Source organism: Dendrobates tinctorius, unplaced genomic scaffold (assembly GCF_039654945.1).
Source record: "Dendrobates tinctorius isolate UK_male_01 unplaced genomic scaffold, ASM3965494v1 ptg000021l, whole genome shotgun sequence".
In the NCBI taxonomy this organism is placed as follows: Eukaryota; Metazoa; Chordata; class Amphibia; order Anura; family Dendrobatidae; genus Dendrobates; species Dendrobates tinctorius.
Window position 1 is genome coordinate 18,827,087 of NW_027361689.1, and position 13,798 is coordinate 18,840,884.

The window sequence follows — 13,798 nt, forward strand, 5'->3', positions numbered from 1 at the left end:
ATTTTTAATCCCAAATACACGCTTTTACAGTGGACTTTTCATCTATTTTTTTTTTTTAAAGTTTGCCTTTCTGTTGATATATATTAGCGATCAAAATAGTTTACAGCTAAAGAGTTAATTTTTTTAAACGTCCAAGCAGGCTTTACCAGGGAGATTTCACTGGGGGCGTGTACTTCTTCCTTTCTTTGACACTGACCAATCATAAGCAAGCAGCAACACACAGGTGGAAAAAAGGACACCCTCCCACAATAGCTTAGAACAGGCTCTGTGTGAGACATGTACAGTCCTGACAAACAGTCTGCTCTCCTCACTGCAGATGTCACGTGCCCCGTCCTCTGTGACACGGCCAGCAGGCCGGTAAGTAATACAACAAGACACGGCACGGAGGCCAGTAACTAATACAACAAGACACAGGGGATAGGGAAACATTTACAACGGTGGGCCCTGCGATAGGGAACGAGGGACGTGGAGACCTCCTACACTCCCCTGAGTCAGTGTCCCTAACACTCCTAACTTTCCCTATACAGGTTCCTCACCTGTCACCAATCAGGATACTTGTCACCCTAGCACACCCTACACCTATTCCTTACTAGGGAGCTGGGTGGTGCAGGCACTGGCCCCACCGCTGTACTAACACCAACATGAGGAAAAGTGACAAACAGGGAAACACTTAGCTTTGCTCTGATGCACTTGCTCCAGGCAACAGAGTCCAACACCTGAGTGCATCTTCCTCCCACCGTGTCCAACACCTGGGTGCAGCTGTCCAGCAATGGAGTCCAGCACCTGAGTGCAGCTGTCCAGCAACGGAGTCCAGCACCTGAGTGCAGCTGTCCAGCAACGGAGTCTAGCACCTGAGTGCAGCTTCCAGCAACAGAGTCCAGCAACTGAGTGCAGCTCTACACCATAGCTGCCACTCCACCAAGCTTTGCAAGAATTCTTCACTGACACCATAGCTGCCACTCCACCATGCTTTACACGAACTTCTCGCTGACACCATAGCTGCCACTCCAGGACTCTGACTGAGCTGTCCTGGACTCTCCTCAGCTCCTTCCTTCACCCAGCATGGTTGGAAAAGCCCAACAATATCACCAATGTGAGTCAGAACAACTGACACCCCTTTGTTGAGTAAACACACCTGCTAGTGATTCCCGTGCAATTACACTAACCACCACCGGGGGAAAACTCTCTCTAAAAACACCAGTGCAATGACCATACTGGTCACCGGGGCAAAACTATCTCTAAGCACACAGTGCAATGACCATACTGGCCACTGGGGGGCAAACTATCTCTAAGCACAAAGCTTAGAGAGAGGAAAAAAAAAGGTTACCAGTGCTCTTATCTGACATGATCCCGCATGGATCATGACAGCAGAGCGATGACGTGCTCCAGTACAGCAGACTCGAGTGTGATTAACTAACAACTTTCAGCTTTCTTCTTCAGCAATCAGTGTGGGAGGAGGTGCAGTGCTGCAGAAGTTAAGTCTCATTACAAACACATCTAGCAAATCTTTATTCTGGTCTTTGACATCGTGTGTACCTTTCGACATTAGGTGAACGTAAAAAAAAATTATAAAATTGTCCCGAAAAGTAGACAAACCCTTTAGATACATGTATATTATAAAGAACATAGTTTTTGCAAACTTTGATGCGGTATAAATCAGTACAGAGTTAAAAGAGTTACAAACTTCGCCAGAACGTGTTCGCCGATAGATTCTCAGTTAACTCATTCTGCAGCCAGCAATGTTGCAGGTAACAAAAGAGCCTGTAAAAGCCAAACGGTGCAAAATTTTTAATGAAATCCAACTGCAAAAAATATTTTTAGCCTTTAATACAGTCATTTAAGTAAAAAAAAAAATTCTGAAGGTTTCCCTATCCTTTAGGAAAACTGTGTCTTTGGGCGGTCACGTCCAGTGAGTCAGATGCAATGAGATACGCCTCCTTTTTTTCCCCTGTCTGTGGGGATTTACAGCACAATTAATCTTCGGCTCTGAGAATATTGTTTGATTTCACAGTTTTGCGTTTCCTGCCTTTTATGACCCCGATGTTCGGAGATAAAGTTCTGCAGAGTCTCATGTTCCTGCAGGCTTTTTCTGGGATGCTAAGCAGATGGCTGGCAAATACCTTGATTAGCACTGTGAATTGTCCTGCCTGCCAAGTTGTCTTGACCCGAGATGTCACGGTGACCTGCGCAGGCAACCTGTGTACCGCAGCATGTGATGCTACCTCCTGCGTTCACCGATGCTTCATACAGTCCCCATAGAAACCAGACAGGCTGCTGTATGAATGAACGCTATTAAAATACCATCCGGGCGTCCGAGCTCTGCCGGCTACATTGATTTTGCTCAAATTTCTCCTAATTTATTTAGATTTTTTTTTAGCATTTAAAGCCATACACAACATCTCCGTTTGCGGTCAGTGGATGGAAGCCATCTCCTTTACCTCCTGAAACCCAAACGTCGTGACAAAAGAGCAGACGTTGCGCTGCCAATGTATTTTTCACCCAAAGTATTGCACAGTTTGCATGCATTGTAGCAAACCCCCAGCTGTGTGAAATAGAAGGCTACATGAACAAGTACTTACTTTAGATTTTACACGCAGAGAATCCTTGCTGAAATCTTGTAGACGGGCCCGTGCACATGGCCGTATTTTCAGTCCGAGCTCGTTCCGACAAAGTCCAATTTCATCCTTGAACAGACCCTGCTCGAGGAAGAAATCGGACATGTACACCACTCCCCCCCAAAAAAATGGTAGCATGTCCAGGTTGGACCTGATCATCAGATCACACTCGGCCATGCAAGTCAATGACTGCACTCGGATGACATCTGAGTGCAGTGTGATTTTCACAGATTAACACAATGAAGAAGATGGCTAAAAAAAATCTCCAACTTCTCCTCATCCGAGAAAGACGGATCACACTATGGTGACACTGATCACACTATGGTTACACTCAGATCAGAACGTGAATAATATAATCGACCCGATTCTCTCGGGTGAGAATATACACGCTGGTGTGACCCTTAGGCCGGGGTCAGACTTGCGAGAAACTCGGACTAGTCTCGCACGCCAATGCCCGGTAAGAGAGACATGGGAGCCCCAAGGGAGGTATCTGATGCCCAGCAGCACACTCTGCACAATGTGGCCCCAATCGGAGCCTGACGTTGCATCCCATGCAGATGTGAACCACGGAGCCTATAGTATTTTTGGAACGCTGTTTGTAATCCTGTTCTATTCCTTTCATGTGCAGGATTTTCCGGCAATTGTATTGGATGTGGAGAGAAAGGCTTCCGCTACTTTACTGAGTTTTCCAACCACATTAACCTTAAGTTGACCACACAGCCCAAGAAACAGAAACACTTGAAATATTATCTCATCAGGAATGCACAGGGATGCTTGATGAAAGGCGCTCTGATTTCCTGGAAGGGGACAGGTGAGCTAATGCTACTAGCAGGGCTAGATCTAGGTTTCAGCAAGCTCCTGTGCAACTATTGGTGGTGAATCTGCTGCCACAAAAAGTAATATTGCCATACTACGACCATATAATAGCACCATATGATGCAATGATAATGTCACCACAGTCACATCCTGTAATCAGTTTATTACTCTATAATGCCTAAATAATACTTAACGTGCTTTCATATGGCACCTAAATAATACTACCACTCAATGTCACAAAATAGTACAGCACTGTGCCAATAATTAACTTTCATAGTGTGCCTAAATAATACTACCACTCAATGTCACAAAATAGTACAGCAAAGTACCAATAATTTACTTTCTAAAGTGCCTAAGTAATACTACCACTCGGTGTCACAAAATAGTATTACAAAGTGCAAAAAATGCATTACTGTAAATAATCCAAATAGTATTATTTGAAAACTTTATGGAAATAGATTATTGGCCCTGTGCTGTACTATTTTGTGACACTGTGTGGTGTAATTTATGCGTCAAAACAATAAATTATTGCCACTGTATGGTAACAATTTATGGTAATATTTTGTTGTACTTTGTCGTAGTATTATCACACAGTACCACAAAATAGTACTACACAGTGCCAACAATTTACCTATTTTTAGTGTTTAAATAATACTACCAAACATTACCACAAAATGGTACCACGAAGTGCCAGTGCTATACTGCTATATATTGCCTAATAATAATAATACTACTACTACCCATGTCACTAAATAATGCCACACAGTGACAGAAACTTTCTGCCATATAGTGCTTACATAATACTACCAAACAGTATCACAAAATAGTACAACACAATATCAATAATTTACTGTTAAATAAAAAAGTAATACTACCCAATGTCAACAGTTTACTGCAAAATAGTGCCACACAACTACACAGTGCCAGCTACGGTATATACTGCCATAAAGTGCCTAAGTAATACTACCACATAAAATACAATAATTCTAGAGATAATAATTTGTTTTTCTCCAGTTAAAAATAAAGAAATAAAAAAATGCTTATTTGGTATTGTTGCATCCATAACAGTCTGATCTATGAATTATCTCATACGGTAAAAGCTGTTAAGAGAACCATCTACCAAAAAATACTATAAAAAGTGATCAAAATATAGTATATACCCCAAAATGGTACCAATAAAATCCACTGATCAACGCGTGCAAAAAAAACCCCCAAGCTCTCACATGGCTATATCGGTGGAAAATAAGACGTTATGGATCTTTGACGAAGGGAGGGGAAAACAAAATTGGCTGCGACCCTAAAGAGTTAATGTTATGTAGTGCCATAAAAATACCAACACACAGTAAAATATAACCGTGTCTAAATAAACATGGCAATGTGATGCTAAGGAATAACAGTGCCTAGTTATTAAAAACTAGATGGAGGCCCGATGCTACCGCATCGGGAGGGCACAGTGCTCTGCACGCCGGATTTCCGTTACAAACAGAGAGATATACTCACCTTCCGACGGCCCTCGATCTCCTCTCCACACTCCCAGCATCTTCCGGTCCCAGTAATGCTTAGCGCGAAGGACCGGAGATGATGTCACTCTCGCGAGAGCGCGACGTCATCAGTGGTCTTTTGTGCAAAGCATTACTGGGACCAGAAGATGCCGGGCGCGTGGTGAGAGGAGAGAAAGAGTCCGGGGCCGTCGGAAGGTGAGTATTTCACTATTTTTTTATTGTAATTCTATTTTTTACAGGTTTATGGTACCCAGGGCCTGCAGGAGAGTCTCCTCTCCTCCGGACCCTGGGTGCCATCCGCACATTGAGCGCTGCGCCGGTCATCTCCCGGCTGCGTCGCCGCTGACCTCTGTGCGCAGGAGATGACCCGTGGCAACTGTCGGGAGATCAGCGGCTAGCGCCGCAGATCTCCCGGCTGTAGCGGTGGCGTGCTTCGTTTGAATGCCGCGCCAATTCGCGGCCGGACTGCGCCTGTTGCTGATTGGTCGCGGCCGGCTGGGCGCGACCAATCAGCGACGCAGGATTTTCGTTACAGACAGACAGACAGAGTTAGATGATCATATAGTAGATAGACATAGTGATACATGTTGATTAACTTGCTTTGCTAGTAATATAAACTGTATATAAAAAAATTTGATTAACTTATTATATTTTATTTCCATAAAGAGGTAAGAAGCCGCCATTCCTCCTCTAGCATGTGCTCAAGTACCGGACCCACTGCGCTGGACACTTCTGCTACCATGAAAAACATGATGAATGACCCTGCTATTCAGGTGACAAATGGCAGTCCTATGGCAGGTAAGGGCCGAGGGGAAGTTCTATACATTGCTTCCTGATTGTTGACATTTGCATCCACGATGTGCACAATGACAGTGTGCTCTCTGTTGAAGGCTCTGAGCAATGAGTAACAAGCCAGCAACATTGTCAGAATACCTGATGTGTAGAGACCAGTGACGCCCCCACAAGTGACATCACTGGTCTCTGCATGCTGCATATTCTGACAACTCGCTCTGTTGCCGGCTTGTTACTGCTGATTTGAGTCTATGAGAGAGTGCACTGTCACTGTGCACATCGCACAGTGCACATCATGCTAGGACTATGCCAGCCCGTGAAATGAGCATCGCTGATGACGTTTTGTTTCAGAGAGGGGGCAGGGGCTGCAGCAGTGTTTTTTTTAATTTTTTATTTACCATGTTCAATATATGGTAAAACTGACCTGGCAATATGATTCTCCAGGTCAGTACGGGTACGTAGATACCAAACATGAATCATAGAATCGTAGAGTTGGAAGGGACCTCCTGGGCCATCTGGTCCAACCCCCTGCTCAAAGCAGAATTCGCTAAATCATCCCAGTCAGATGTCTGTCCAGCCTCTGTTTGAAGACTTCCATTGAAGGAGAACTCACCACTTCTCGTGGCAGCCTGTTCCACTCATTGATCACTCTAACTGTCAAAAAGTTTTTTCTAATATCTAATCTGTGTCTCCTCCCATTCAGTTTCATCTCATTGCTTCTAGTCTTTCCTTGTGCAAATGAGAATAAAGTTGATCCTTCTACAACGTGACAGCCCTTTAGATAATTGTAGACAGCTATTAAGTCTCTCAGTCTTCTCTTTTGCAAACTAAACATTCCCAAATCCTGCAACCTTTCCTCATAAGACAGGGTTTGCAGACCGGTCACCATTCTGGTCGCTCTTTTCTGAACTTGCTCCAGTTTGTTGATGTCTTTTTTAAAATGTGGTGCCCAAAACTGGACACAATATTCCAGATGAGGTCTGACCAAAGAGGAGTAGAGGGAAATAATGACTTCACGTGATCTAGACTGTATGCTTCTGTTAATACATCCTAGAATTGCATTTGCCTTTTTTGCTGCTGCATCACACTGTTGACTCATATTCAGTCTGTGATCTATTAGTATACCCAAGTCTTTTTCACATGTGCTGTCACTTAGCCCTATTCCTCCCATTCTGTATATGCTTTTTTCATTTTTATTGCCCAGATGTAGTACTTTGTATTTCTCCCTGTTAAAAACCATTCTGTTAGTTGCTGCCCACTTCTCCAGTTTATATATTTTTTTAATTTTATTTAAGTGATGAAAGAAAATTCTGAAATTTGTAAAACAAAAGTCAGTTCTCTCCAAGAAAAACATCAAGGACAGACTAACACTCTGCAGGAAGTACAGGGAGTAGGCTGCAGAGTGCTGGTGTAAGAATTATGATCTCTGATGAAATCCCTTCAGACTCTTTGGGACAACTGAAAAGAAAAAAGGACCAAGGGGCAATAAATAAAATATGTAAATTTTATTGTTTACAAAAATTGAATAAAAAAGTAATATATAATGTATGACAATATGAAAAAGGGAATCAGCGACACCTAGATGCCACAATCAGGCTAGGTTTAGTATGTAGAACTACATAAAGATGATCAAAAGGCAGTCAAATTATGCATAAAAAATACAATTTTTATTAGTACAAAATTAAAATCATATCGCCAAATACTGGTACAAATAGAAAAGTGCAAAGTGTTCACCACTCATAACACTCAAGGACGCTCAGGTCCAAGAGAACAGACACCACAGATGGAATATTCGGACAACATGGGTGTTATAGTAGGATTTAAAGCACAATATTTCTCTTACTAAGCAAAAAATAGTAGACGTTATAAAAACCTATAACAACATTATGTGCCTAATGCCACTTAATGCGCCCCATGTGTGGCCATGTAGGAACAGCAGGATATTTATCAGTCACTAAGCAACCCCCTGTAATCAGGTTTGTGCCACACCAATATATCCTAATATAGCCTGCAGTGCAATGCCATATCTCTTATCACACACCCATAAGCCTAGCACTACCCGGGTCAGCCCCTCATACCAGTGACTATAAAGAATCATACCACACCATACCACACCAATATATCCTAATATAGCCTGCAGTGCAATGCCATATCTCTTATCACACACCCATAAGCCTAGCACTACCCGGGTCAGCCCCTCATACCAGTGACTATAAAGACTTCCATAGTATAATCCATGGTAATTACCTATTGGCGTCATTGGTACCGGGTGCCGTGGTTCCTGGGCCAGCGCGTCCACCCCGACGCACGTTTCGGACTCCTTTCTCAAGGGGCCTGCCAGACAAACTGTGTCTCAACATTTTATAGCCCCTGGCCGTAGCGTAAATTACTGCCCGACCGGAAGTGACGCTTACTGCCCGGAAGTGACGCGCTATGTTGCCCGGCTACCAGCGATGCCAGCATAAGAGCTATGGCATTGCGCTTCAGGCTATATTGTCCGAATATTCCATCTGTGGTGTCTGTTCTCCTGGATCTGAGCGTCCTTGAGTGTTATGAGTGGTGAACACTTTGCACTTTTCTATTTCTATTTGTACCAGTATTTGGCGATATTATTTTAATTTTGTACTAATAAAAATTGTATTTTTTATGCATAATTTGACTGCCTTTTGATCATCTTTATGTGGTTCTATGTGGTAACTGATGATAGGCTATTATAATCCTACCACTACATGGTTATTTAACCATGTGGGTTTGTCAGACCTGTTGGTATTTAGGTTTAGTATGTGAAAGGCAAATTAATGAATGAAATTCATATATCACATATATCCAAAAAATATATACAACTGGCCATAAAAGAACAACAAATATGGAGGTGTAAATAGACAATAGCTGCCACACAAAAAAAAATATATGAATAATTAAGTAAGCAAATATCTCTCAATTATTAAATATAAAGTGCAATAGTACAATATAAGCGATCCAAAACACGGACCTACAAATAGTGATACATAGGAGAAGATATCAGATGTCCACATCTCAGCAAGGTTGGTCTTTGGCACTGCATGCACTTTACTTACCTCCATATACCTCCTCTATATACTCTTATGGCCCGTACTACTGAACTCTACTTTTGCTGTCAGGCTATATCTTCTCCTATGAGACTAATTCTCACCAATGTTTTGTAGGAGAAAATGGATTTCCCCAAGTGCAGAATGGAGCGTCTTACCAGAACATGAACGGCACATGTTGCACTCAGCCGCCTGCAAAGGTGAATCCACTTGTACAGACCAGACCTGCAGTATTAGGTGGGTGATGCTATAGATGACATTAGTAAAAATACTTTACTCACTTCTTACTTATCAACAGTTTATTAAAGTTTGTAATCGCCTTTGATACCTTCATATGTTGTTTACTTTGCCACCCATTGTCCTGGTGCTGCATGTATTACTAGATGCTATAATTCATGCCCGTATGATGTCAATTCACAGGAATTGTGCACACAGTGATATCACACCAAAGACATAATCAATGCAGTGTTGTGACAGCTGTAAAATAATATACACAGTGATGTCACAGTACAGGGATAATAAACACAGTGAAGTCACAGTACAGGAATAATAAACACAGTGATGTCACAGTACAGGGATAATAAACACAGTGATGTCACCGTACAGGGATAATAAACACAGTGATGTCACCGTACAGGAATAATAAACACAGTGATGTCATAGTACAGGGATAATAAACACAGTGATGTCATAGTACAGGGATAATAAACACAGTGATGTCATAGTACAGGGATAATAAACACAGTGAAGTCACAGTACAGGAATAATAAACACAGTGATGTCACAGTACAGGGATAATAAACACAGTGATGTCACCGTACAGGAATAATAAACACAGTGATGTCATAGTACAGGGATAATAAACACAGTGATGTCATAGTACAGGGATAATAAACACAGTGATGTCACCGTACAGGGATAATAAACACAGTGAAGTCACAGTACAGGAATAATAAACACAGTGATGTCATAGTACATGGATAATAAACACAGTGATGTCATAGTACAGGGATAATAAACACAGTGATGTCATAGTACAGGGATAATAAACACAGTGATGTCACCGTACAGGGATAATAAACACAGTGAAGTCACAGTACAGGAATAATAAACACAGTGATGTCATAGTACAGGGATAATAAACACAGTGATGTCACCGTACAGGAATAATAAACACAGTGATGTCATAGTACAGGGATAATAAACACAGTGATGTCACCTGTAAGGTACCGCTGTTATTCAAGTAGGGGACACTCGCTTAGCAGCCACAAAACCATATCCGGCACAGGTTTTCCATAAAAATCATAGTCCATGCGGTTTATTTAGCATCATAAACCCACAGCAGCAACTTATAAACTTCATAACGTCAGCATAGCGTCCATGACAGAGTTTAGCTCTGTAACCCCTGTGGTCACACAGGTAAGGCATACACAGGCTCTTCAGCCTCAGTTATCTCACCCACGTCCGGGTTTCCTCACAGTTCCTTCATCTCATGCTGCAGACGTCCATTACCTCCAGGGATTCATCAGGCACATACAGCCATTCAACACAGCGTTCCTTGCTGTCAGGAAGACAGCCCCCATCTCTCCCAGATGGGGCCTTCCAAAACGGACCAACCAGGTCCCAGCATTCACTACATGTGACCTACCCTGGCCACCTTATATGGTCCGTAGTCACGCCCACTGGGTCACATGGCTATGACCTCATCACAGGTCCTTGAACCATTCACACACTTTTATCACAACATTCTCAAGCACACCCCCTGGGTGGGTTTGTAGGTAACTGGGGCCGCCCGTCTCCCCAGTTACCTGGAGACTTCTCCCTGACACATTGAAACAACACCTCAGCAATATCATTGCTGATCAACACACACACATAAGTCTCCATCTCAAGGCCACCCACCTTGAGATACATAACGGTCCTTCAGGATTCGGCCATGCATCCTCTCTCTTGGGACATTCACACAGCGCCCCCTAGCCGACACAGTGGTCACTACACCACATACCTCCCCCTCTGTTCAAACTTGTGGGGTTGAACACACAACATTACACCAGGTTCTCGAGACCGGGCACTCATTACACCTTGCCCCACAGGTCGAGAGAACCGTCTCCATCTGTCATACGGCCTCATCTCTAAGTTAGGCCTCCCCCACCCCCTGCGGTCAGAATATCGGCCCTGATCTTTGGCCCTCCAGTCACAGCCTGTCTGCGTCATCAGATACTGTTTAGTCATCACATTCCTCTCCCTGTCTGTTTCGTTCCCCGACCAGCTCCCCCGGTTGGTACGGTCATAAGTCTTAGTTAAGCCTACTGTCTGGCCTGAGTCTGACTCATTCAGCGTCTCACAGGAACTACGTTCTTTCAACTTCGTCCTGCCAGTCGGACTACCACTTGTTGACATTCTTCGGCCATCTGCCATGTCATTTCTTGGAGAAACCCTTCGGGTCCTTACATCTTGGGTTGAAGGCGGCCGCCACATGGTGTTCCGTACTTCTTTATTGATTGGCCGACAGTCCAGCCTCAACTGCTCAATTTCTTGCAGGTATCCCACTCGATACTCCAAGAGCATCCGAAAATTTCTCAGGCTTTCCACGGAGCCAACCACCAGGACGGGAATTCTACCCTCTTCACTGGATACCTGGTCTTCATCATCAAGAGGGATCCTCACCACACCGGAGATATTCACAAGGTCTTGCATTACCTGCCCGAATCTTCCAATGATTCTCCCAATCAGACCTTAGGGTACCGGAACTACATCTTTCCGCAAACCCAGCCGATCCATAGCCTCCCTTGCTAACTCTAGGCGTCGCGCAGCTTTCGTATTACTCCGCCTAACCAGCTGTTTGATGTGAAGACATTGCAGATGCATGTTTTTCAGGACAGCCACCCGCTTTGCTGTGTCTTCCCTGGCTGATATTATCACCAACTGCCTAGTCTCAGGCGCCCAGTGCACCTTACACACTTTGACCGCCTCTTTGAAAGCCTCATGCACACCTTCCTTAGCACAGGCTTCTTGCATGTCTTCTTTTACATCAATCACAAACTCGAAGGTCGTGGCCTTGCTCTCTTGGAGGCTCTGGCTTTACCACGGACACTTCCCTCACTACAGTTGACCCGACCGGGTGACTGTCTTCTTCAGCTCTTTGCTCCCGCAAAAAACCTCTTACAGTTTCTTTGAGCTTCAAGACTTCTTTCTCGAGCTCCTCAACCCTGTGCTCGGCCCTTTGTCTCAGGACTCTTTCTCGTTCTAGATGTACTTCCACTGTCTCCTTTATTAACTGTATCTCATGATCTTGTTCTCTTTTGGCCAGCACGTGTTGCACTACTACCTCTTTAATTATATTGCCAAAGGGTACCACTGGGTCAGTCCCGTCAGTCGAGTGAACCCTCCAGTTACCGTCCACCACTGTGTCTAGTCTAGTCGTCTCATCTCCCAGTCCACCATCCGTCATGTCACGAGACGTCAGGTCCGTACGTTGGGCAGATGTACTTCTTCTTCCGGTCAGTTCTACCTCTGACCTGTCCACTTTGAGAGGCGTCACTGTCTCAGTGTCTGCTGGCCCCACATTCGACACGTCTCCCTCCCGACCATATGTCATCAAACAAAACAAAGTCCCGACCCCTCTCCAAGGCATAGACTAAGTCCCGTGATATCCCGCCCCCTTGGCACTCACCACCTTTGGTCCCCTCAAACATTACTTTGTCTACGGCATAGTTCACCGTGACCCCGTGTTTACAGCGAACCCTGACGTTTTTCTCGGCTAGAGATAAAACGAGAGGGGTTCCTGTCAGAGTCACCTGACTTTCTGAGTCCAGTCCACCAGAGACTCCTTCCCGGTGCAGCATCACGGTACACACCTGTGGCCCGTCATCTGGAAAATACATGCCGCACTCCTCAAAGGACATACACACACAAACTGCGGTTCCCCAGACATACCCACTGAGGCAACCAGTGCTGCCATTTCCTCTTTTGACACACCGGCCCCTTTCTGGACCACCCCAATTTGGGTCGCTGCCCATTCTGGGACTCCACCCCCTTTTGGGCTACCACCCCGATTTGGGTAATCGCCCCCCTCTGGGACTCCACCTCTTTCTGGGTTACCACCCCAATTTGGGACTCCACCTCCTTTTGGGCTACCACCCCGATTTGGCCAACCGCCCCCTTTCGGGATTTCCCCATGTCCGTTATACCGGTCTTCTCAGACCACAGTTCACACCACACAGTTTATGTCTCTTACGATACCACAAGTCCTTGTTGGCACCACAACAGCTCCTGCTGTCACCGATCTTCAACACCACCGGCTGCTGTTCACACACAGCTGCTGGTGTCACCTTCGTAACCCTGCCGAGTTACAGGAAGCCGCTTGTCCCCTTCGTAACCCCACCGAGTTACAGGAAGCCGCTTGTCCCCTTCGTAACCCCGCCGAGTTACCGGAAGCCGCTTGTCCCCTTCATAACCCCATCGAGTTACAGCAAGCCGCTTGTCACCTTCTTGACTCTCCTGAGCCACCGCAGGCTGAGTTGAGAAAAGAAAAACAAAACACCACACAAAACTCACGTGTCCTGTCTGTGTGCTATTCAGGACGTTCCGTCTCCGCCTGAGACCGTCCAACACATAGGGCGCACCGGGTGCTATTCAGGGAGCCGACCCTCCTCCCAGGGATTCCCGACACACCGGCCTCACCAGGTCCAGGGGCTCAGTGGGTGCTCTTCAGGACGTCCGTCTCCGCCTGAAACTGCCCAGCACTCACGCCTCACCACGTCCAAGGTCATACCACGTGCTCCAGGGATCCGATTCTTATTCCAGAACCTCCCAACACTGACCCTTCAGGACCTTGCTCACTGAACCCTCCAGGTACACAGTCTTTCCCACTGACCCAGGTCAGTACAACACGAACACCTGTCCGTTACCTGTGTCGGCCACACAGGTCCTCGGGTACCTCTTATCCGCAGAGGCACCCTAGCAATCACCAGTCTCTTTCTCACTGACCCCGGTCAGCATTTCA

At 45.1% G+C, this 13,798-nt stretch overlaps 1 protein-coding gene across 2 annotated transcripts in view; it reads left to right on the forward strand.

Moving 5' to 3' along the window:
- GREB1 (growth regulating estrogen receptor binding 1) overlaps positions 1 to 13,798 on the forward strand; it is a 172,176-nt gene that overhangs the window by 62,016 nt on the left and 96,362 nt on the right. For both annotated transcript variants that reach the window (XM_073568238.1, XM_073568237.1), the window contains 3 exons: positions 3,244 to 3,426; positions 5,600 to 5,731; positions 8,911 to 9,030. In XM_073568238.1, coding sequence (XP_073424339.1) covers positions 3,244 to 3,426; positions 5,600 to 5,731; positions 8,911 to 9,030 — 435 coding nt within the window. The remainder of the gene's footprint in view (positions 1 to 3,243; positions 3,427 to 5,599; positions 5,732 to 8,910; positions 9,031 to 13,798) is intronic.